At 45.6% G+C, this 25,881-nt stretch overlaps 1 protein-coding gene across 3 annotated transcripts in view; it reads left to right on the top strand.

The window, feature by feature from the left end:
* The first annotated feature begins 4,184 nt into the window (after positions 1–4,184).
* Positions 4,185–25,881, top strand: part of Vps8 (vacuolar protein sorting 8) — a 128,054-nt gene continuing 106,357 nt past the window's right edge. For all 3 annotated transcript variants that reach the window (XM_089578363.1, XM_089578362.1, XM_089578364.1), the window contains exons 1-11: positions 4,185–4,318; positions 4,722–4,790; positions 10,161–10,282; positions 12,157–12,280; positions 17,037–17,091; positions 19,319–19,443; positions 19,946–20,032; positions 21,006–21,073; positions 21,142–21,192; positions 21,506–21,608; positions 24,957–25,013. In XM_089578363.1, the coding sequence (XP_089434489.1) occupies positions 4,226–4,318; positions 4,722–4,790; positions 10,161–10,282; positions 12,157–12,280; positions 17,037–17,091; positions 19,319–19,443; positions 19,946–20,032; positions 21,006–21,073; positions 21,142–21,192; positions 21,506–21,608; positions 24,957–25,013 (954 nt within the window). In that variant the 5' untranslated portion in view covers positions 4,185–4,225. The remainder of the gene's footprint in view (positions 4,319–4,721; positions 4,791–10,160; positions 10,283–12,156; positions 12,281–17,036; positions 17,092–19,318; positions 19,444–19,945; positions 20,033–21,005; positions 21,074–21,141; positions 21,193–21,505; positions 21,609–24,956; positions 25,014–25,881) is intronic.

The following is a 25,881-nucleotide window of genomic DNA, read 5'->3' as shown; positions in this document are numbered from 1 at the left end:
TATACGCGCCCCGTAAAATGATTCTTTCAGCTAAACGGGCGCATTGTTCGAGCTCAAATTTCGCACAGAAATGGCATTTGGTCGGCAGAATTGTTTAATACCACGTTTGCTTGGGGTACTTACCTGATTCGAACAGAATAAGTCGGATATTCACATCGTCTGCGGCGACGACGAAGGAAATTAAGCCGCTCTGTCAGCGATCGCACTGGTGGCGCCATCTCGTTTGTTCGCCGCGAAGTTTAAGCAAATGTGGGGGATGTTTGCGGGAAGTTTGAAGGCTCTCTTTCAAATGTTTTTTAATTGGTCACAAAAAACGCAGTTTGGCAAAAACTGCGCGAAATTCGCAACGTTTCGAATGCCTTTAGCAATAAATCTTTTCGAGCTTCGAGTGTCGTCTGCTTTCGTCTGTTCGCTACCGACTGCAGCTTCTGAGTCTGTGCTTTCAGTCTTGCCTTCTTTCGTAAAGTACGGAAGCTTACCATAGAGAAACATACTAACGTAAAGAGTGGACACTCCCATAGGGCCCTGCGGCCGAGCTTCTACACTGCCGCCAGCGCCCCGAGCGGGTGGTCAGACCGCTGATTTCGTCCTCCGAGATTTTAGGCTGACCGCGTCCAACGTTGCCGCGGCTCGGTTTCAGTCAACGTTGGTTTCAGTTTCGTCGGGGGGTCAGACTGCTATGTTCGTCCTCCGAGATGTTAAGCCCACGCGTCAACTTTGTTTCAGTTCCGGTTTCGATAGCAATGCTTTCGATTCTGATTTACGTTTGGCTATTGAAATATTCAACTACATGTTCTAGGTGCAGCCCCAGGGCTTTAATATTTCATTTCTAACCATGCCATACATATAAACGTGATGAACACTCGTATCGCAGACTTTCACTTGAAATACACCAAGCTTCTCGACGAACCTACGCAAGCTGAATTAGTTTATGCAGGTTGAAATAATGCAATCAGAGCTGTTCTTAATTTTGTGCCGTCATTGAGTCGCCTCTTTCAGTTGCAGACATATAAGGGAATGGTTTCACACAGCGTTTATTTTTTCGCGTTTACAATTTTGAACAGTACAGAAAAAAATACTTGATAACACACACATTTTATAGAATGCATCATGATACAAAGAGCAACAAGAAAGAAGTTATCGTAAAGCCGATGGCACCACGTCACGAACAAAAAACTATTGCACATACGCTCTACGGGTTTGTCATCCAAAACATCACCTGTGCGTACAGGAGTTGTGTCATGTGCTTCTTTGCAGCAGAGAGAACCAAGCAAAGATAATTCGCGCACCAACTTAGCACAGCCGCACAGCTGCCGCCGGTGACAGAAAAACGAAAGCAGACGACGCGAAACGAAGTTGTAAACGCTTTATTGCGACAGACAAAAACCGAACTCGTTGAAATTGCGGAAACTTTGTGCAAAGAATGTTTTCTATGTCTAACATTAATAACGTGGTCAAGAAAGTTCTTTTAATAAACTGCGCTGCCCCCTACACTCCTCGGTAGAGGGCTCGTTTCTCCGGTGGGGGCAAGATGGCGCCACGAGTACCATTGCAGCGAACAGCGAAGTCTTTCCGTTTCGGTTCTCCGTCGCCGCAGACGATGGAGATTTTCAAATAATTCTAACCGAATCAGGCGAGTACCCCACCTAAATGTAATATAAAACAAAACTGATCACTCATTGCAACCTCTGTGCAAAATTTGAGCCCGAATAAACGTGCGGTTACGCCGAGAGATTTTTGTTTCGATTTTCTCTGATTTACGCAACACGCGATATATGGATACGGACCGCTTAGATACAACCCAATGGACGTGTGATAAGCTGTCGACCTTTGAAGCAGAGTGGAAGCAACGTAGGCCGCCTGGCGGGTGGTCAGACCCTTTTTGCTCGGCCGCGAAACAGCTTGAGTGTCCGCTCTTTACGTAAGTATGTTTCTCTATGAGCTTACTACCGACAAATGAGACCGTACACTGACGAAGAGAAGGCCATGGCCGTGTCATGGATGTGCGCATCCAATTCCATGCGCTTCGTGCGTAAGAAGTTTCGTGCGGAGTTCCATCGTCGACCGCCGCATCGAGAATCTCTGAAAAGGTGGGTCGACAAGTTTCTGTCAACTGGAACTGTCGGAAGAACGAAAAGATGCGATGTTGGAAGCTCCAGGAGTTTTATTACTGATGCAATTGAGGGCGCTTTCGACTCAAACCCACGGCTTTCCTGCCGACGCGCAGGTTTGCTATTCGGCACCACAGCGTCAACAGTGAGCCGACACCTTAGGAAGAAAGGGCTGCGTCCTTTCAAAGTTCGCGTGCTCCAAGAGCTTACCGCCCAGGACCTGGCACAACGATTGGAGTTCTGTCGCGCAGAACAGAGAAGAATTGCTGCAGACCCTGGACATCTGCAGTTCATACTGTTCACTGATGAATCTATTTTCCATCTTGACGGCGCAGTGAACAGGCAAAATACGCGCCAGTGGTCCCGGGAAAACCCCAGGTTTTCAACAACACGTCCTGTTCACTCTCCAGGTGTGGCAGTTTGGTGCGGGATTTGGAGAGAAGGGGTCGTAGGACCATTTTTTTTCAGTGATACTGTCACTGCCGACTCTTACCTGTCGCTGCTGCAGAACGATGTTCTGCCTGAACTGAACGAAAGACACATGCAGCAAGAGGTGTGCATTTTCCAGCACGACGGTGCCCCAGCGCACTACGCCTCAAAGGTTCAGCGTTTTTTGGATGAGAATTTCACGCGCAAGTGGATGGGCCGCGGGTCCGAAAACATGCCCTGGCCTCCGAGGTCACCTGATCTCACCCCGTGCGATTTTTTTGTTTGGGGCTTCATAAAATCGCTTGTATACAGCGCCGGCACACTGACGAGCATCGCTGCGCTCAAGGCCCGCATTGAGGACGCGTTTGACCAGATCACTGATGAAATGCGGGCAAACGTGTTCAGAAACTATGAAGAGCGCCTGGAGAGGTGCATCCAAGCCAACGGCGGCCACTTTGACGTCTGAGCTGCACAGGATCTCAAGAACAAGTCGCGAAACGGCCCTTATCAGGGCCACCAAAATCCTGCCTGGTCGGAGCTAACGCACCGCCGCTACTCCTTACCCGATCCTCTGCAAATAAAGGAGAACCAAATGGTATCTACACAGATAGCATAATGCAAAAATGCTTTCAGGAGGGTGTCAGAGCGCTCATAGCGTTTATTCTGTGGCAGTGTACGACATCAAACCGCACCGGTAGCGAACAGACGAAAGCAGACGACACTCGAAGCTCGAAAAGATTTATTGCTAAAGGCATTCGAAACGTTGCGAATTTCGCGCAGTTTTTGCCAAACTGCGTTTTTTGTGACCAATTAAAAAACATTTGAAAGAGAGCCTTCAAACTTCCCGCAAACATCCCCCACATTTGCTTAAACTTCGCGGCGAACAAACGAGATGGCGCCACCAGTGCGATCGCTGACAGAGCGGCTTAATTTCCTTCGTCGTCGCCGCAGACGATGTGAATATCCGACTTATTCTGTTCGAATCAGGTAAGTACCCCAAGCAAACGTGGTATTAAACAATTCTGCCGACCAAATGCCATTTCTGTGCGAAATTTGAGCTCGAACAATGAGCCCGTTTAGCTGAAAGAATCATTTTACGGGGCGCGTATATTTCCGCAACACGCGATATATAGGGCACACTCGCGGGGCAGTACCTTGCTTTTCGATGCTAGGACAGCGGCTTTTAGAACAAAAACGTACAGGTCCAAATTTGAAGAAGCGGATATTTTGTGCGCTGCCCGCGCTCTTCTGCCACCCTCTGAATGGGGGCACCGCTAGAACACTTCGTTTTGAAGTGCGCAGAAGTTCGCCCCGCCCTCCCCGAGGGAACGCTGGAGAGGGCGCTGGGATTTGTTGGGGAGGGCGGGCGAGTGGATGAGGAAAGCGTGACATTGACGAATGGGAGGTTAGAAAATTCGTGGAGGAAGTCAAGAAAGGGGTGAATTTGCAGATGAAAAGACAGTAAAACTAGATATTTTAAAAGCGAAATAGCAGGAAAAAGAAAAAAAAAGTAACAAGGAGGAAATTATAGGCTAGGTGGTACTAGCTGCCGTCGGATACAAAGGGTAATGCCACTATCATCTATCCACCGAGAGGGCTAAAACTGCTAGAAGCTCCAAGGCGGAAGCTCTAGAACGACTAGAACATGGGTGGTATTGGCTAGAGTCGGCGGAGGCGGTAACGTGATGGACGAATTTGACGCTGTTTCAGCTGATGGCAGGCCTCTGAATGCATCTAATGCTTCCGAAAACACTGTCCTTGCCTTTAATATCGAAGAAGTAAGGCTGTCAGTGCTTTCTGTAACACAGTATGCTCATCTTGTCCACGGTTTTAAGGAAACATTGACACTGTCTTCTAATTTATGGCGCTAAAAGAACGCAGTGGCCAGCGCGAAAAACTGAGCTACTTTATTGTGCCTGTGTCCTTTTAGCGCCGCAAATTTCTTCAAATATGCATCACCGAATTGCCCACGTTTTTCACTCTATTTCGACAAGTTGGAAGGCTGCTATTAAGCGTTGCTTGCGGTGCCGGACAATGTTTAGGGTGTGTGATTTATTTCCAGCAGCTGCAAGTGCGCCTGTAGAAAGCCACTAGTTTTAAGGGGAAACGTGAACAACACTCCGTACCTATTACTAAAAGCGGGTTTTCGTGAGCTAAAATTTTAATGTACTCTGTGCGCAGTTGGACGACAAGGAATTTGAGCTTCCCCCTGTCGAAAATCCACCGACGTTGGAGAGCATCTTGAATGAAGTAAGTGCATTTGACGAAGGCATCTGATTTCAAACGAACACGCTGGCTTCTCCGAGGTTGGGTGCCAAAACCGAGAAATGTTTAGCTGTGTGTCGCGCAGCTTGGTGGCACAGCGCAGTCGTGTTTATATGCTGACAGTTAAATAGGCACTCTTTGCACTGAAATTGCTGAGTTCAGCTTCTGCACAGCCTCTTTGCAACATGTAACCAGTAATGTCAGTCATTCTGCTTTCTTCTTAGTGCTTAGCAGATGACAGAAGCTTCACACATAGTGGGGAAGGGTTGCGGCAATGCAAGGAAGTGCATGGTGTAGATCACAGTAGTGGTTATGAAACGGTACGAACTTAGTCTTCTTATGTCCCGCGAGCTCTGCTTATATGTTTCATGTTGCTTACTTTAATCTGAAGTAATCACATTTGCTATGCACTGAGGCAGGGGTTGTGTTGCCTGGATAGAACAAGCAGTGCTGTGTGTAATGCAGTGCAAAAGTCATTACATTCAGAAACTTTGCTTTTGCTTCCGTTACCAGCTAGTTTTCGAATAAGAGAAAGCTTGAGCTTAATGAGTGATGAGAATGGTAATGTTATCATTCTGTGCCTCCGATTGTGTGCCCCTGCATAGTTTGCATTACATGCAGTTGTGCATGAGTCGTGAAATATGGGCTTTTCTAAATGGCAAAGTTTCTTGGGAGTCCTTTGCTAGTGTGTTTGTACTTCATTTCATTTGAGAATTTACTGTAGTTGGGCACTAAGGTCATATTGCTGGTATTGTGATGGGTTGAGGCACTATTTTTTTTTTTCACAACCTCACTGTAACAACTGTTGGTGTGTATGGTGGCCACTGGTGTGGTTACACATCTTGCATAAGGTATTGGTGTGGTAACTGACCATGTCAGGTGTCAAGGAGTGTTAAAATGCTACCTATACAGATACCTTTGAGACAAATATCGGTTTGAGGCACATAAGAGCCTGCCCTAAGTTCAGAAAGACCAAAATGTGACCCAGTATGTGTGTGTGTAGGCAACAGTAATGTTTATTTTTTTTTTGTCCTTGTGGCCTCTTCAGAAGGCAGATGACATAGGTTCTGATTGGTTATTACTTGCTCTGCCCACATGTCTGCAGCATTACCTATAACCTTTCGTGACATCATTGTATTAAAACGAGTTCAGCAGATCTAGATTAAATCGGAGTTCAACAGATCTAGATTAAAAAGACCTTCCATACAGAGCAAACGTGGCCCTTACGAGTTAGGACGTGCCTTCACACCAAGGAGACATTTGTGCAGTGGTCAGTGAATTGCTACCTGTACGAGAAACTATACTGAGCAGTGAAATCATAACTCCAGGTGGTCAAAATTTCCGGAGCCCTTCACTACGGCATTCCTCATTGCCTCAGTTGCTTTGGGACATTTAACCCCCATAAACCATAAATCAAACCATATTTCTTTTTGGTCGTGACGCTCAGCAGACACTTAAAAAAGAAATTGAGATCACGCCTTGCACTATAGGATTTCTGCTTGGGATGAAAGGCCCTGGAATTCCGTGTGAACTTTTCGTGTTATCAGGACTTTTTAGCATGTGGAAAGGCGACATGATGGTTAAACACACAGAACCACTGTGTTCAACGAGGTCACTGTTCAGAGAACAGTGCATTCTAGAACAGGAGGTATATGCTGAGCAAGTTCAACCTCCTGACAGGTTGCCTTTTCTTCATGTGTGTGCCTTCCGAAATTTTGACCTGCGTGCGGAGTAATTACTCCGTGATGGTGGTGCGACGATGACATGAGGCCGTGTGCTGAGGTCACTGATTTTGACGCGGTTAAGTGAGGCACGAGGGATCAGGGAGGTACCTGATGTTGCATGCAACAACAACAAAAAAAAAGCTTCGGAGATGGCCAACTAGCCTAGGCGTCAGTAAACTAAGCTTCTCTGTTGTGCTGCCACTGGTACGAATCCCACTCAGGGTGACAGTTTGGTAGTTGTTTTACACTGTACTCCAGACGTACCAACCCTGAGCAAGAATCTTGTCTTCTCTTGTCCTGTGGTCCGAACTGACCCGAGCCTACCCGAGTTACTCGGGTAAGCTCGGGGTGATTCGGAGGAGCGTCGCGCAAGCTGTAGCCAGCGGGAGGCAGGTGGCAAGTTGAAGTTAAATTAATGATTGGTCGCTAGAGGTTGTTCGGGAAGAGCAATATGGGTCGCACAATCCCTACGTGTGGCTGTGAGAGGAGCAGCCACCTGCCACAGTGCAGCGGCGCATCGCCTAACCGCTGCGTTACCGCACTGATAGTGGTATGAGGACTCGCCGCCATCTATGAATTTTAAGTGGCGAAGGGCCGATTCTGCGTATAGAGGCATTAACCAATTAGCTGTCGGATCATACCCTTAATGCAGAGCTGAAGTGTCCCCTCCAATCGAAGAATGACCACCTGCTTTTGCACATCTACCCAGTTTAGTTACGTTAAACCCCTACTAATTTCTTTTTTGGCTCCGTTAGTACTGGTAAAAATTCACCTTCACCAGCCTTCGGCCCCCCACCGAATGAAAGCCGATGTAGCCAAGGCGGACTGCTGTGAATACTCCATGTATGCCGTCGCCCAGTCGTTCTACGAAAGAACGCCAACAAGTATAAGCCTCTCGTATCGGACAACAAGAACCGGAAGTGCGACAGTGAGAGGCAGATATAAGCCACCCGACAGACTTCAAGATCCAGCAGTCCAAGAAGAGCGTGACGAAGCCAGCCTCTAGCTATTGGCACCTATTTCTTTTTTTGTAAGCAGAACAATTTCAGCGCGTCTGCATAGCACAAGATCATTTCATCCAGGTTACATTTTAGTGCAGTAGCATCTTTCTGGGCGTAATCATTATCGCATGCCAGTGAGCCCATGCTTTTCCACATTGCCCCTTTGTGTAATCTCTATTCAATTTTTCTCTTAAATATCTTTACCACTGCAACAAACCCACCTTTCCTTGCTTATTTGCGTCGCGTGCAACAAAGAATGTTCTGATTCTGAAAAAAACAAAAAGAAACACCGCACAGCACGCTCGCATTTGTTAACTTCTGCCGCAGTCGAAATGTGGCCGCTGAGGCTGGGATCTAGCCGGCGACCTTGGGATCAGCAGCTGAGAGCCACAGCCACTGAGCCATCATTCAGGGTTTTATTTATAGCCTGCTGTCTGAGACAACGAATGCCTCCGAAACTAAATGTTGTGCAACATGGTTGGGTCGTTGCACCTATGTTTCACATATTTATAGTACATGACACAAAGAAAGCGAAGCCATTCTCACTCAATGCTTTATAAGTTAGAGTAGTGTTAACAATTTGATTAAAGCCGTACGGAAACATGTAAAATGGGGAGAGTCTAATAAACTTAAGATTTCACATCAGTCTGATGTACAATGCTTCAGAATTGCCGGAAGCACATTACAGAAGCACCAATTCCCAGATACCAGCCTTCCTTCAATTTTGTTGTCTCATAGACTGGGTGCCATTTTTGCACTGTGTAGCGCAGACAGCTTTCTGTGGGTAAATCTACGTGCTAGCATATCTAATTTTGTCTGAAAAAAAAAAGGGGGGGGGGGAATATGCCGTGTTGCAAAAAAGTGGGACTGAGCCGATTCCTGAAACGCTTCGGAACGGTTGCTTTTAGTAGTTCCGGTTCGGGCTCAGTTCCAAGATGGTGAAAAAAATATGGGTTCAGTTCGGTTCACGTTCCGGGCAAAAATACGGGTTCAGTTCTGGTTTCGGGTTCAGGTTCCTGTCCGGTCCGACACCCTGCTTTAAAATATGCCATGCTACTAACAGAAAAAAGCATTCCTTGGTCGTGAACAAGCCAGTCAGTGGCCAGTGTGCACTTGTGCTCTGGGCGATAATTACTTCTGGAGGACAGAAAGCTGGGTGAGTTGGTTTGAATTTGCCATACTGCAATAGCACGAAAAACAAGAGACCAAGAACGAGGTAATCGCTGTGTTTGTCTTGTTTTGTTCTTGGTCTCCGTCTTTCGCTCTGTTGCAGTATGACGATACTTATGTGCACCACTAAATCTATATTTTTTTGTGCACTTTTAAACACACTATGCTGATGTATTGGTGAATGAACGTAACAGCTTCTATGTTACAACATCTTAGTGGCATACAGCAAGAGAGAGTGTCGAGACCCAGGCTTCACGTTTTTCTACCGCAGCCCATTGCTACTGTGCTTTTTATTTATGAGAAACCTATCATGTGCTCACTTAATTCTCCTTTTCTGCTACTGCATGCATCCCACAGTGATGTAGCTGCTCAATATATGCTTCCTGTGTAGCATGCATGTACGATGCAGCCTCACAGTTCCGTGAGTAGCTGTGGTGTCTGCATTAGGAACAGTCATGCTGAACCTGTTTTGCCTAACATGTGAAAGTCGCTACAGACATCAGTGCCACTACATTTTCGTGACGTCGCGGCGTGAAGGAGGTGTATAGTTTTCTTGAAAAGCATGCACAGATAAAGCATTATTAGTTGTGTGGTTGCTCTTATGGACAGGTCTCATCAGTGCCCCATGAGTATTGCAAACTTGCTGCTTTCTTTAATGCTAGGCCAGTTTCACGAGCACAGTGTATCCTGCAGAAACTTAGCCAGGATATTTCTTGCTAACAAGCGAGTGTTTTTCTTTCACCAATTTGATTTGCCTGAACTGAGGATGCGATGAACAGAAGAGACAGTCACAAAGTATATCTTAGGAACGATAGACTAGGAACTGCCAGAAGAATACGTATGTTAAACATCCATACCAAAAAGACTGATAAAGTAATCTCCTTTGACCTTTGAATAAAGAAGTGCTGCTGCGGTGGCTCAGTGGTTATGGTGCTTGGCTGCTGACCCGAAAGATGTGGGTTCGATCCTAGACCCCAGTGGTCGCATTTTGATGGAGGCGAAGTGCTAGACGCTGGTGTACTGTGCAATGTCAGTGCACGTTAAAGAGCCCAGGATGGTCGAAATTATCCGCAGCCCTCCACTGAAGCGTCCCTCATAGCCTGAGTTGCTTTGGGACATTAGACCCCCATAGAACCAAAACGAATCATTTCATTTAAATGGTGGTACTCTTTGCTGTCAACTTCACTTTCCAGGCACTCCACGCAGGAAATGCTTGCACCTGTGTGCGCCTGTGTGCTGTGCGATGTCAGTGCACGTTGAAGGTCCTCAGGTCGTTAAAATTATTCCGGAGCCCTCTACTACGGCACCTCTTTCTCCCTTTCTTCTTTCACTCCCACCCTCCTCCCTTCCCTTACGGTGTGATTCGGGTGTCCACCAAGTAGTGAGACGGTTACTGTGCCATTCCTTTCCTTGAAAACCACTAATTGTGGCTACCCTTAAGAAGTAGTTTTTTGATGCAGGCAGACGGAGGATCGTTGAGCGATGAAGAAGTACCCAACCAGGCTGGGGCATTCTTCCATGAAGCGTGTGATTCAGTGTCTGTCAGCAGTGCCGACTCGAGGAATGTGGCTGCAGAGAAGATGTGAGTCCTGATGGTGTGTGGCCAGCAGTCTTGTCAAGGGTAATGCTGCAGGTGCCTCGCATATTGTTTATTGGTTTTTTTTTTTTTTGGTTTGCAAGAAGTAGCACCACGGGTACTAAATAACCATTTTGGTACCATTCTGAACAAAAATTGTGTTCATTAGGGGGGTTAAGTTCTGATTAGTAAATTACTAATATTGGCAGAAAACTTTGTGGCTTATTAGCAGTGTCATATATATAGCCAAGAATTCAAGGTTATACCTCTTTTGCAGATTTTGGTGCAATGATTCCTTTCTCAGATGCTTAAAAGGAACTGAGTATCTTCTGTTTGTATATATGTTATGATTTGAACAGGCATGTACAGAAGCCAATGAGGCATGCTCTATAGTTGAAATGACGTTCATGTTTTTCATGGCAGAAATTAAGGGCAGAAATGGTGTGTTCATTTGTGACTGTGTCCATGGCCTTGGGCAAGCACTCTAGGTAGTGCACATTGTGGTTTTAAAGGGGCTAATGCATAATTGCTTACCCAATGCCAGGATGTCGGTTTCAGTGTGTTTATGGAGTGGCTCGTCTGTATATTGTGAATTGTATAGTGCACTGTCTTATGTTCCTTAGTCTGAGTGTCATGTGATCCCTTTGTATATGGTATGGTATGTGAGATAGGTATGTAGACCCACATTGGCACTAATCAATGGGCTTTGTTCTTTGTTCCATGTCAGCCACTGTATTTCAGCCTTTCCTTTGGCTTAACATTACACAGTGTTGGGATGAAGAAGCTAGGAACGAAGGATGAAGCCTATTATTCTGTAAGTAGGTGGGTCTGTGCATACAAAGGGACCTCATGACACATGGATTAGGTAACATAAGATGATGCTGACTTCACAGTGTGAAACAGACCAGGACAAAAGGCACGAAATGACAGGGACGGGCACCTATTGCCAACTGATTTTATTGCAGCTTAGGGACGGTGATTTTGTTGCAAGCCATCACCATGTGGCAGTCAAGCAGCCATGAAATGATATGAGCCTAAACATTCATATTTTTGTCAAACTAAATTATGACAACACATAAGATACTTTGTAATCCAGACGGCCATTGCTGATAATAAATGGCAGGGTGCGGGCAGGAAAAAAGCCAGATCAAAATGACCAGCCTAGAAACAAGCTTTTCAGGAAGGCGATCTTTAGATAAGCAGAACTGTGCTAAGCAGAGCTTCGTAAAAAATGGAGGGCGGGGCGAGAGCCAGCTACAAACAACAACATAAAACAATGAAATCATTGACAAAACAAAGCTTAGTTGACAAAAACAAAAGCTTAGTTTTATGAAGCCCTGCTTAGTGCGGTTCTGCTTCTTTAAAGATCGCCTTCCTGCAGAAAGCCTGTTTATGTGCTGTTTGTTTTGATCTGGCTTTTGTCCTGCCTCCACCCTGCCGCTTATTATCAGCCTTGGCTGTCTAGATTACACGGCATCTCATGTGCTGTCATAATTCAGTTTGGCAAAAAAAAAAGCTTAGCCTCTTGTCATTTCATTGCTGCTTGGTTGCCATGTGGCTTGCTATAAAATCACCATCCCTCAGATGCAATAAAATCAGTTGGTAATAGGCGCCCGTCCCTGTCATTTCGTGTCGTTCGTCCTTGTCTGTTTCGCGCTGTGAAGTCAGCATGAACGGTCACCAACTTGCCCAAACGAGAATTCTGATCAAATGTAAGAACATACGCTAGGCAGTGTACAGTATGCAGACAAGTCGGTCACAGCACATTGAAACTGAAACTAGCTGGTGGCATGTGAAATGACGTGGCAGTACTAATGTTAGCATTGGATTTACCAGGTGAGAAGTGCTTTACACATCATCAGTGGCAGCTCTTTTATCAGTGACCGCCGCAGTGGTACTCGGGGACGTCCAGACAGCATCCTGCGGCATGTCATCCTGCGCGGTGTGTCGTCCCAGTTGCGGTCAGCTGCTGAGCGTGTGGACTCCGGAAAGCCCACTGCCATGGTGAGTACCAACAGTGGAGGAGTGCTTCAGACGTGGCCCTGACACAAGCTGTGTATTGCTTTGCTTTGGTTTCATTTCTATGCAACAGTGATGCACATCCAAGGAAACAGCCTATGTAGGAGTGTAATTTGATTAGACAGAAGTGTGACCATAGAATGTTGGCATCTCTAATGAACATGCAAGCCCCAAGAGAGCAGTGTACGCCTTAGGGGAGTTGTCTGCTGACTGCAGGCATTTGCTGCATTATATAATGCAATATGACATCAAGAAATCGAGCTCGTATGGGTTCAGCCTTCCCATACCTGGGGTGGTGCATGGCTTGGCCATATTTGGGAGTTGCTACTTCCTTATTATAAATCTACCCCACCTTGCGAGATTCACCTAAACATGGGAGCCCTCCTGCAGGGGCATCTGCAGCTAGCAGATGATGGTGAGGTGCGACACCAGGGGTTTCTCGAGCATCCACAGTGGCATCCTTGCAGGGTAATGTTGGTGAGCAGTGTGCCACCACAGACCTGAGTGCCCACTCTTAACTGTGCATGGCAGCAGTGTGTCCGGGGAAAAGGGGTGGTTGAGTTGATGCCGAGTGTTTTGTTTGTACATTTTTGCTACTGCAAAAAATGACTGATTTTGGGTATTTTAAAACAATTACTTCTTCAAGAGGCGCCAAATGCATTGTGCATTGTAATGCATCAAACTGTAGCTTAATGGTTATACTCCCAAATGAAAAAGAAAAGGCCAGAGTTGTATGTGCAGAACTTTTAGAAAATTTATTTGGTTAATCTGCTGCAAAAAAAAAAAGAACACAGGAAAAACAAAAATAAGCCGCTTCATTGAGCCAGAAGTTTGTAACAAAAAAAAAAGCTACCATTCTTGTCATTTTCAGCTGTGTACATATTACACTGAACTTTCCATAGCCTTTCAAGTTGGGAAATATGACTGCTGTGTTACTAGAAAAAGCCAGTCACATGAGGATGTGAAGTGGAGGTAGATCTGGAATGCGTTGCACATTACACTTATTCTGAGTTCTGGTCTTGTTTTTTGATAGCCGAGCTTGCAGTTCCTCCTTTTCTCTATTTTTTTTTGGTTGGTAGCTTATGGCTTCTATGGGTGAAAAGGAGGCTTGCTTGACATCATTATCGGAACTCTGGTGGCTCATTTGGTAAAATATCTTGGTCATATATTGTGAAGACCCTGACGCACCAAATAAAATTGCTCTCATCATTTACAAATAAAGCGCACTTCATAATGTGCAACGTTGAACACTGAAGTGAAACACGTGCGAGCATTCGCTGATGTCCTGTGCCTCTGGGACAAAGTCTCTCTGTCGGAACTGAAATCCGACCATTCCACATCATTTTCTAACTCATCACTGCTGGCCTAAAAAAAAAATGATAGTTGATTTGTGTAGTGAGGCCAAATATGAATTACGTGCGCTAGCAGTTCGGTTTCCACTTCGGTGCCGGCGTTCAGATCCAGTGTTCATGGATGGCAGTTGTTCGGATAATGATAATCGGTTAATCTCTATATGCAGAATTGGTCGTTCCCTACATTCATAGATCCCTGGGAGTCATCCTACCACTCCTGGCGCTGTGGTGCAGTGGTCAAGTGATGCATCACTGCCCTTTTATGGCAAGTGCTGCCATCGGTGGGAGTTGGATTGCTTGGGTTGAGTTGCGACCCAGGTTACTTTTCCCGAGCAGCCTCTCGCGATTAATTGAACTGCTGCCTGACACAGGTGGCAGGTTGCTAGGCACACACGCACACACCTTGGCACGCAGCCCACCACCCGGTGTGCAGGTGAGCAGCCTGCCACAAAAGTGGCTTCAGACAAACAGACAAAATGCACAACTGCTAAATGCGGGGAATGCCCACGATAAGTTCTAGTGCACTAAATAAAGACTGCATCAGAACCAGCTAAAGTGCTTACTGTATTCGCCTTTGAGGAGGGTGCGGCGAATTGGATGCCATGATCGTGGATGGGCGTACTACATCCAGTCCCTGTTTCAGTTTTCATGTCACCTTATTGCATTATGAAATAAAAAAAATAAATACAAATAAAAATAACTGAAAAAAATAAAAATAAACTTACACCAAAGGGTGTTATAGAAGCATACTAAATGGTGTAGCTTGTCCAGAAATGCACACATACACATAGTGCATGTGTGTGCTCCCCCTCTGTTGCGTCCTTGTTTTTTTTTGTTTTATTATCAGTGTGTGTATTCCCTCTATGTAGCGCTTTTGTTTTTTAATTATATTTTTATTAACAAGGTCTGGGCATTGTACATTGTACGATGCCCGCCCGATACAAAGGGTGTGGCCGCAAAATCCAATCCAATTTGCCGACTTGAATTTTTGTCAGTATGTTCAAAACTTGGGTTATATATGACCGATGGCCTATGGCACGGTTGTGAAAAAGTTGAGGCCACTCGGTGGAGGCTACACACCATTTTGGCCCCCAGCTTCCCGTAAAGGACACCTCCGGGCTAACCGGACTGGGGGAGATCGACAGTCGCCTTTTCCTGTTCTCCTCTTCATCTTTCACTTTCCTGTCTCCTCCTGCCTTCTTGGTTTTTCCTTTTTTCCTGGTGGCTTGGGTTAACCTTGTGTGGCCTACTACCCTGTGTTGCACCATATTAGGTTAGAGACTGTTTACAGTGCGCAATTCTAGTGTTTGAGACCAAATGGCGCCACAGGTGCGCTCAGAACACGGTGCCATTACGGGCTTCGTAAGTCGCCGGCGCGTACGCTTCGACGCAGCAGTGGAAATATCGCGGGTGGCTGCCGAATGTGTTCTTCTTACGAAGATGTGAAAAGGCAGAGAAAATACGTGCTATGTTGTGGATTGCAAGAACTGCGACAGAGTGAAAGGTGCGGGGTGTGATAGTTTGCAAGCTTCTTGGAACCGAACTGCAGAAGGACGTACTGCCCCTGTTCGTGCCCGTTCGCCATGCACCCTTTCCGAACTGGTGAATGCAACAAACATGTTCGCCAGCGCTAGATATCCGCTATAGAAAGAAAGGTTTTGATCTTGGAAAATCTGCAAGGGTAAGTGCAGAACATAGCCGCGTGAACAAGCTGGTCTTCCACTGAAACCGTCACTTCATGCTTTCATTTGCTGTGCAGTGTGCCGAGACCCCATTGCTCGTAAGTTAAGGTGTGCGGCCATTCGTAACATGAGTGCCCGAGGCTGAATTAGGAACGAAAAAAAAACTGCTTACGCTCCTACATACCGCTAGTGTATATTGTGCAGTGCACAGCCTAACGAGCAGACAACAATCACTGTTACACGCCGTCTTGGTGCTGCTGTTGAACTTTGCTCCAGTAGCGCGGTTTTCTTGGACCACAATCGGAATAAAGCATTTGCGTTATGGCTGTTGTGCTGGTTGGTTGTCACTGCCTCGCTGTCCATGCGAGACAGTCACTAAAAGCGACTCCGGCTCGTAGGGAAGCTGATTGCTTACAACCAACAAGGCCTCGAGCATTTTCATGTCCGCATATCAAGCATGGAGTGTACCACAATTTAATATCTGAGGCTGACATAATTGTGAACTTCATGTAGCATGATCACGTTGCCATATGCGCGTTATAACAATTATATTGCGGAATCCTTCGAAACGATTGTACGCCAGCTTGTGAAGGCTGCTTGATGCATGCCACTGCTTACATGATTAGTTAACATTTGTGTGTCTAATTTTGTCACCTTTCTGTATTTGACAAACCAGTAGAAAATATTTTAGGTTTCCTAAGCACCATTAACAGGTTGCAAACAAATGCGTACGATGTGCATGTGAGCGTTTTAGAGCAGTGTCTGCGTGCATGTACACAAAATGACAACGTCCTGCGCTGTAGCAGGGTCATTAAACCTTGCCGGTTTAGGTAATAAAAATAAAAACATTAAGCAAATCTTCAGCGGATGCAAAGACAAGCACTCAGGTGATCCACCCGTCGGCTAGAACTGGCGGAGAGCTCAGCGGCTCTCCGCGACATGAAGCCCAATCACATTTTCACATTTTCACACCTAAAGTGATCAAATTAGGGTTCTCACATCTCCTTCAAAGTTTTGAACAAACCACAGTGTCGTCTTCCCACCCCTTTACAACCGTATCTGCCGAAACACTGCCTGTCGGAACCAAACCATCAGACACAGCAACTTGGAGAAACTTGGAGAAAGACTGGAGCAGCCTGCATGAGTGGTACATCGATGATGAATGAAAGGTTTGGTTTATGGTTTATGGGGGTTCAACATCCCAAAGTGACTCAGGCTATGAGGGACGCCATAGTGAACGGCTCCGGAAATTTCGACCAGCTGGGGTTCTTTAACGTGCCCTGACATCGCACAGTACGTGGGCCTCTAGAATTTCGCCTCCATCGAAATTCGACCGCCGCTGCCGGGATCAAACCCCCGTCTTTCGGATCAGCAGCTGAGCTGATCCACCATGTAGAAAACATTGAACCAGTTGAAGTTAAGGGAACAAAATTGAGCAGTGTATCACAGCTTGTCTTTCAATTCTTCTTACTCTTCTGGTTTACCAAATAAGAGTAACATATTTGTTATCTCGAAACACTAATCTATCAGTCTAACTTGACCTAGGGTTTCTCTTCTATGTCTTTTTAGCCTCTGTAGATAAGCTGGAAACAAGTGATTCATGCAGAGATTTCAGCTTCGTCTCGGAAGTGTCTTTATAGTGAAAGCATTTTGCAGCCACCTGTTTGCATAGCTGCTGTAAACCCTCAACTTCACGTTTTGTTGCAGGCTGTGTCTTCGGTGATAGCTGTGGGAACCTTTCACGGCCTGGTGCTGGTGTTTGGTGAGTTCAGAAGCCTTTTGATATGTTGGCATTATAGTAGACTCCTGTTAAGATGAAATTGAAGGGACCACAAAAATTTGTTAATCTTATCAGAAGTCCATCAATTGAAAAGTGCTTCCAAACAAGATATGTGAGCATGCTAGTGGTGTCTGTGTATATTTTACACAAAGGATAATTGCAAATAAAACATTTATTGTACTCTGCATGAAGTGAGCTGAAGAGTGAATGCACGGACAGCTCACATTATGCTGCTTGAAGATGGCATTGGTTTAGCTTTCTTTTTTTCACCTTCTCTTCTTCTTTTTCTGTCTTCTGCTGCGACCAGTACAATAGAACCACCCTGTTACGTTCCTGGCTGCTGCATTTTCGCGAGCCATTCCCGTAGAAACTCCCATAAAAAAGCATCCAATACAGGCGCTGCTGTTGCATCGTAACTGTGCTAGCATTCCCGCATGCTGCGCCGGGAATGCCACTTCGCGGTGGGGTCTACTCAGTGTCGGAATTTTGACTGCCTACTTTCAGTGCGCACGGAATGGCGATGGCAGACTGGCCAAAGCGGGATCCTAGACTCCATCAGCGCTTGAGCGCCACCGTGTTTGGCGGTTTCTGGGTAGTTGTACACATGCTGATGGCATGAACTTTGTCGCGGCTGTTGGTGCAGTTCCATCACCTCTGCAGCATGAGCGCGAACGACTGAAGGCGTGAAAACAGTATTATGCTGCGGCAAACGCCACGCGGGCAGCGCTGTCTAAGAAACCGTTGTGTGGGTTAGCTCCGAGGCATGTTTTGGGTCATTTGCGTTGCCCTTGTTACAACCTCTAGGTTCCCATAGACCAGGATCGTGTAGGATTAATGCGAAAACAGTGCAGAAGCGCGCACGCATGCAGCAACTTCACCTGCTCCGCGCACTCTCCCTCTTTGCTGCTGCCGCCCCTCCACCAACAGCTGCTAATGCACATGGAGGGCCATCGCATGGGGTTTTGGACGGTTTGCGCACGCGAAGAGTCACTAGAGCCATAAAACCATGCAAATTCCTGAGAAGCATACTTCGCTTAATAGAAGAAAAAAAAAGGGGAAAAAAAAACCGGCAGACAACAATTACATTCTTTTCACACACGCATCCCAGCTACTACGTTTCCAGGCTGGTAAATTTTTTTTCCGCGGTCCCGTGAAAAACGTACCATCGGGTTTCTACTGTATTTGTATGCTTTTTCTGATTATTGCTTTCCCTCCGGCTCCAACTGCTCTGAAGGGGCTTAGCTGAGTCGCCATGCATCTCTCTTGTCTTGTTCCTTCCACAGCGTGGCTGTTACCAATTTTACCTGCTCGTGCACACAGCAATGCATCAGTGCATGCAATGCACACACGTCGCTGATATCTGACCATCTGTGCACTACAATAACGTGTTGTGGGATGCCGAGATTTGCCGATACTAGATCTTGTGCTGTGCGCAAGCAGGAGCAAAGGCTTTCTGCCTTATCTGCATCGGTGAGAAAACTTCCTCGCAAGACAGCTTCCCCACACTTCTGTCCCCATGCATTTTGTTGCTGCGCACCCACATTTACCGCAGGCTGTATCAGCTTCAGCACCAAGAAAACAAGGCTAAATATGCAGAATTGGTCTCTTCCTGTCCTCATTGACATTACCCTGCCAAGGCCTGTTTTCTATGTACTCAAGCTTGTGCACACTGCGGAAGAAACAAGTATGTGTTAGCGAAGCTGAAGTAATTGGTTGGCATACTCGAACACCCCATTGTCAAGGGTGCTTGGTGCACATGTTTAAGGCTCTACTTGAGGAATAATGTTCTAGGCACTGAATTTGATATGGGACACAGTAAAAGTGGGTGTGTGGTGGCGATTCTGTCACAAGCATCTGTTCTGGATGATTTGCCGCTCAAGTATGCTGGCCACCGCGGCGCCGCCAGCACACTTTGGCCGCAGACTGTGTTGCCTTTGGTCAACGTGGTGGTAGGTAAGCCTGCGTGACATATGACAGATTCGGCTTAGGTGATCGACGCCTTTAATGAAAAAAATTGCAGTGCCCCTTTGTCTTCACTGTAATGGTGTTCCACTGTATGAAACGAATTGCATGCTGTCATATTTGTTGACAGTCTTCCTTATAATTCTGGTAACTCTAGATATAACATGAGTTTTTTGTTGTGGTTTTACCCAACTGGGTCATGTTTGTCATAGCTCTGGCACCAGCAACCTGTGTTGTTCTTCTCTAGACCCTGAACAAGCATTAAAGTGGTGCCTGGGGAGCACACAGCTTGGCGAGCAGTATGGGTCTGTCTCCGCACTGGGCTTCAACAATGACTGCAGCCGGCTGCTTTGTGGATATGCCAAGGGCCAGGTTTGCGACTGATTCACACATTCTATGGTCGGTTTTAACAGTTCAAAGACTGGCTTCTGGCTTGAAGCCTTGAAGCAATATCTTGAAGCCAGACGCCAGTCTGGCTTCAAGATATTGTCGCCTTGTGACCATTTATTTGTACACTGCTCATTTATTAAATACGTATTGAATTTTCAGGTGCTTAAAAAAATAATAATGATGATTTTTTTTTGTGTATGTGTGTGAATTTCTCATATGTCTTCAATTTCTGGGTGATTTGCAATGCAAAAAGTATGGTAATTATCAGTGAAAAGAACTGCCAAAAAAGTTTAAATGATATTAGTCCATCGAAACTTGTAGCTCAGTTACCTTTAGTCTTACATTTTGGTTGTGTGCCAGCACCACCACACTTTGGGCTTGAAAATGTCTCTATGTGCATGCATGAGCTTTCAAAAATGGGTTCGAATAGTCATGCTTGAATTATCTGTATGTCCAGCTGTTGCTAGCAGTGCTTTGTGTGCAGCTGACGATGTGGGACCTATCCAATGGGAGACTGCTGCGTACCATCACGGATATCCATCCCCCACAGATGGCCATTCTTCATGCCAAGGTGGGTATAGAATAGGAAAAGTGCTCCTAATCACCTTGCACTTGCAGTGGTGCTAGTTAGTTTTTTTCTGTTTCGTGCAGGTTGACTGATATCTTAGTATTAATATTTCTCTCTGCAGTAGGTGTTTTAATTACCCCCTGCTTATTTATAATCCAAATGAATGCCTTTCTGGTCCATTTGAGGTGATAAAATTTGTGTGATTTTGAATCTAAACCTCATTTTTGGCTTAAATATTCAAAAGTGCTATGTCAAATAATTTCTTTTACTTCCAAGTTTTCGTGTCAGCAATATTGAAGACATATTTCTTGAAGGCAAATGCAGAATGGCTGACAAAAAAAAAATGTGAAGGGAAAAAATTTTAATTTGAAACAATTTGTTCTTGTGGTCCTCATCATTGTTTCTGCTTGAACACAGTTCATTTTTTTTTAGTGAAAGGAGGAGGGCACTCTACCTAGATCCAGGTGCAAGATGCAAGATCTTGTGCCCAGCATGTGGGTCATGGCTGTAGACACAATTTGCTGTGCTTGTCATGTGCTTCACAAGTGAAATCTTGGATATTTGAGAGGGGGGGGGGGGGGGGCTTTTGGTGGAATTTGACAAAATAGTATTCCGTTAGTGAAATATTTTACCTGTTCAGAGGTGGTTGTGAAGATGTTGAGTGTACAGCCTTTGTCAAGGCCACACTTTGTGGCTAGTCCTGCATGGCCAGCATTGTTCCAGACATCTTAAAGGTGAGAGGAACTCTTGTCCTTACCCTTCCAAAAGTTGGGACTTCCGTGGGTGTCGCCTTGGAAGCAGAACTTCTTGGGCTCTTTGCTTGTACATGCAACATGGTGAAACTAGGTGAACTAGTTTTGCAATGTAAGGGCGCGGGAGGTGTCATGTAGTTCACACTGTATCTCATTGAGGTGACATGTCATTTACCTGTGACAGACTAATTTTGAAATGACTATTGGTGCCTGTCCTCTGACAGTTCACAGATGACCCGACGCTTGCCATCTGCAGCGACAGTGGTGGTTCTGTCTACGAACTCAACTTTAGGCAAGTGGATTGCCACGGCTTCCTCTGTAGGCCACGCCTGCCACTCTGTGATCTCTTCACTTTTGCAGGAAGGTTCTGAACACCCGGACATGCGAGTCTGTCTGCATATTTTCTGGAAGGTACGCTCTGGTCAAGTCACACCTGTTCTCTAGTGATGGATGCACAGGAAAATGAATCTGCAATTTAGATATGCATCCCTTGTTTGCAAACAGGCATAGGTGTCCTTGTTAAGTACGTCATTCGGGAGCTTGCAGATGGGAGACTATTTCAAATCGGGAGGCCAGCTCGGGTCACATTTTAATGTAGCTATGGTCGTGTTGTGCAGGAAGGTCAGGCTCACCTTTTTAGAAGCAAAAAGCCCAGTGCAGCTAGTGTCATCTGTCCACACTCCTGGTAGTAGGGGGCTGATGTCAAGGTGTGCATCTGTTGCAGCCGAGGTGAGGTGTGCACTGTGGAGCCGCTGCGAGTGAGCCCGGAGGTGGCGCGGCACCCGTCCCAGGAAGTGTCCCTGCTGGCTCTGGCCACTGTCACCAAGGTCTGGCAGAGCTCCACTGTTGCTGGTGTTTCTGTGCTTGGCAGAAAACATGACTAACCCATTTTTTGCCATTTGTTGACTTAATGCTTTCACTGCACTGTGCTGGTCACTCTCTGAACCAGCTGCAGTTTCCCTTGGTTACCATGGAGGGGAGGGGGCTACAGATTTCTTTCAGATCCCAGCTAGTAGTGCAAGCTTTACATAGCCCAAACTCCGACAATCTTTGCAATGTTTTGCACAAATTGCCGCATTGTTGGTTGCACAGATGGTTGATAATTTCTTGCAACAAAAATTTTTCATTTTTCGCTGTTGCTATGCTTCTATGCGCAGGAAAGAGTAGGTGTGTTCAGGCCAGGAACTCTTCATTTCATCTAGCCGCCGGGTGGCTAATTTGTTTTGGTGCTCGGCTGCTGACCCAAAAGACGGGGGTTTGATCCCAGCCATAGCGGTTGTATTTCGACGGAGGCGAAATGCTACAGGCCCGTGTACTGTGCGATGTTAGTGCACGTTAAAGATCCCTATGTAGTCCAAATTATCTGGAGCCCTCCACTGCAGCGTCACTCATAGCCTGAGTTGCTTTGGGACGTTAAACCCCATAGAACCAAAACAAATCATTTCATTTAAGTGGCGATACTTTTTGCTGTCAACTTCACTTTCCGTACACTCCACGCAGGAAATGCTTGCACTTTGTATGGTAGCTGAGGAACACTGTTATAAAACTGCCAGTGTTCATCACTCTTTTTTAGCCTTTTTGTCTTTTTTTGGCCAGCGATGAGTGCGAATTGCGGAGTCAACTTATACCCGGCAATATATGGTATACATTGCACGTTACGACCCTTGTAGAGTTTTTCAGGACGTGTTTACGAAATAACCGCTTAATTTGCGCACCTGCTTTTTGAATCCTTAACTTTAAGAAAAAGTACGCAAATTACGCGAGTAAATATGATACTACCATTAACATTCATTCCACATATCAATGAGTATTAACAACAAGAAAAGTAGATGCACCAAGAAAGCGCATTAAAATTTTTGTTCTTTGCAACCTGATATCATAGGGAATGTGCACTCTGTGCGTAGATATATGCTTGTTTGATGGACAGCCCTTTTTGTTCTCCTGATTTTGGTTTCATTGTTAAGTGCTTCTGCAATAGAACCTTAAAGGCACCAAATGTAAAACTTCATCACTATGACTCGTCTTTCCAGCGCACATAAAAAGTAGACACCACGGACACTGGCATCTGTGGTGTCTGTTCTCCCTCAGCCTGTGGGTTTTATGTGCGCTGGAAAGATAAGTCATAGTGTTACAAACCACCAACTAGCCCAGCTGTCTACGCTTAGTCGGACTTCAGTCTAGTTACTGTCAGTGCCAGAAAAGCAGGGATGGAAAGACACATACACAGATCTGTGTCTTTGCCTTTTTGTCCTCGTGTTTGCTGCGCTGTTGTTTTTTCCAATACAGAAACCCGTATGGTCCACACAATTTTCTTTCTGATGCTACAGAACGCTGTAGCAGTTGTGCTGGCTTCAACAGAATCCTTGCTTTACGTGCGTTCTTGAGCTATATCTTTGCCTTCTTGCTTTGTGCAGGAGCCACTGAGTCAGCTGTAGTGGTAGGTAAGCTACGGTGCCATCTGACAGAATGGGGGGCCCTGCAGAGCGGTCATCTGATTTTTATTGGGATGGCCGCTGTTGTAGGAGACGGCCGTGACCTTGTCGTCCCAGACATAATCGCGCGTGATGCTTCCCTGAAGCCAGTCCGTTGTCGCTCTGTCACAAAGGAAACATCCCTGCTAGCACCAGTGTTTGCTGCCAAGTTCTGGTTCTCGAAGCTGTATTGTTGACTACTGCTTGTTACTGATTACCAGTAATCTGTTAGAGAAAAAAATATTTGAATTACCCCAAGCGTTGCCTTTTCATGAAATAATCAATCAGTTACAAGATTTCAATAAAATGCACTTTATTACAAGTAATCATTTGCTTGTAATGTGTTCCATACAACCCTGGACATCATGCAGCTGTCGTGGCCACAGCCAGCCAGCCGCTTCGCGTCAGCATGTCGGGAAGCTGCGTCTCGTGGGTGGTTCCCATGTGCATCAGCAGCTCGGTCGTGGGGCGGTGTGGGTGGGGACAGCAGACTGAGCAGAGAAGCGTCAATCCTTGAGCATGTGAAAAGTGACGAGAGGAGAAGTGCAGAGATGCAATAGTTCAAATCTAGACTGCAGATAACTCTGTTTCTATCAGGCATATTCAAAAAATTCTTGCTGGAAGATATTTATAAAGCGGCAGCGTTTTACATTCTAGGCTTATCGTAATTCCTAGATGTACCGCAAGTGCATCTGCAAGTGCTTCCAAGTTGACCATGGATGCCGCCTTTCAGGGCACTGACTGTGAGCCGGCGGTGTGATCTGAAATTTGAATGTACCTGATAGCTTCGGTGCACCTTTCCCACGCCTCCCCATTTGCACCCCTGGAAAAACTTGGCAGCACACATGTTGAAAACCTGCCCGTTTAACTACACCAGTTGATATAGCAACTAGACAGATGTATCGAAAATGTCAGTGCACGTTAAAGAACCCCAGGTGGTCAAAATTTCCGGAGCCCTTCACTATGGCGTCTCTCATAGCCTGAGTCGCTTTGGGACATTAAACCCCATAAACAAACCAACCAACGAGATGTATCGAAAAGTGCTGTAAACTAACAATGCGGCAGAAATGACTGTGCTACTTGATGTGCATGTGTTGCCAATTGCCGCATTGCCTTTAGGTTTCGCATGGTTGTTATGGACGTAGTGTAGGGTGCAAACATATGTGAGGTGGCGTTTGCATGGAAACATTTATTAAGTACTCAGGAAGAAAATGTTTTCAGAAATCCAATGCAGCATCTGTAATGGACAAGCCACTTCTTGTGTGCTTTAGCCTTTTCTGCAGCAACTACTCCTTTGTCACATAGGAGGACATAAGCTTGATGTTTATTAAAGAATGCTCTCAGCTTTTGTACTCCAAGAAAACTACTGTTGTGCCTGAAAGGCAGGATGTACTTCTTACATGCAAGGCCGTCTGCAGTTCATCATTGTGCTGCCAGCTTGGAGGAGTATCTCCTTGCACAAACTCGTTCAGTAATGCTGTTTTGATCCTTTATAACCATACAGCTTTTCATTGTGTTAATAGAGAACCTAACAGTGATTCCCAAGCAGTTCAGCTTAATGGAATTAATTTTAATCTGAAGTATTTGTGCTTCTAAATGTTTCATTCAATGCACTTGCACTGGTTTTAAAGGAGGTACTTAGTTAAACTTAGCTTAAGCTACTTGAGGACCTCGATAACTTGCTTAGAATTCATATGCTTGCAGGTGATAGTGGTGACTGTGCGTCCTGTTCTCCGTGTCCGGTTCACCCATTCTCTCAAGGTATGTGCCTATCAGCATGATATCTTATTTTTTTAGGAGAAATAAACTTTTATGTAAAGCATGCTGATAAACTTTCTGCCTGTCTTTTTGAAGCAAACTTAGTAAGCTGGTTTTAATAGAACAGAGCATTGCAGAAGGAGTATTATTTTGAAGAAGAAGTACAGGCGCGGACAAAAGTAAATGGAGCACGCAACTGTCTTCGAATATTTTTCACGCGTCACCTAACTGAAATTTTCAGCTGTGGTACGCGCATGCTGGTAGAGGAGGTTGGTGGGCTTTCTTGTAGACAAACAATGCTTCTTCGTTACCAATGGAGGAAGCATGATTGCACTTCGTATGCAATAGCGTGCCCCGTTTGCTTATGGCCGCGCCTGTACTTAGATGCATTTCTCGGAGAGATATGTTAATTAAATTGAGGTAGGAATATCTTTTCACTTCATCTTCATGACATATTACAGTTAAACCTTGATGTAATGAACTTCAGTGTAACGAAATCCTCGATGTCATGAAATATTCCAGTTTTCATAACTTCCATACAGCACGGTGTATTTTTAGCTTCAATATAATAAAGCAGAATTTTCCACATTTTCAGCGTAACAACATTTCGCTGCTTGTTGGAAACGAACCTGAGGAAAAATTGTACCGCTGGTGCGAGTGGTTGAGCGGAGCACGCACGGAAGCCCGCATTAGAGTTTGCGCCACCGGCCGTGCTATCTGGGGTAGTACAGTCGTCCACACACCTGTCTAGAGCGCTTGAATGGCACTCCTTGAAATGCACTTGTGTCTTTTACGAGCATCCTTGGGCTCAACACAAGACCTTCTCATGCATGAACATTCCCATGTTTTACTCCTCACGTCTTTAAAAGCA

This window comes from Amblyomma mixtum, chromosome 3, assembly GCF_055824585.1.
Source record: "Amblyomma mixtum isolate Tamu chromosome 3, ASM5582458v1, whole genome shotgun sequence".
In the NCBI taxonomy this organism is placed as follows: Eukaryota; Metazoa; Arthropoda; class Arachnida; order Ixodida; family Ixodidae; genus Amblyomma; species Amblyomma mixtum.
This window is presented reverse-complemented; position numbering and strand designations above follow the sequence as displayed.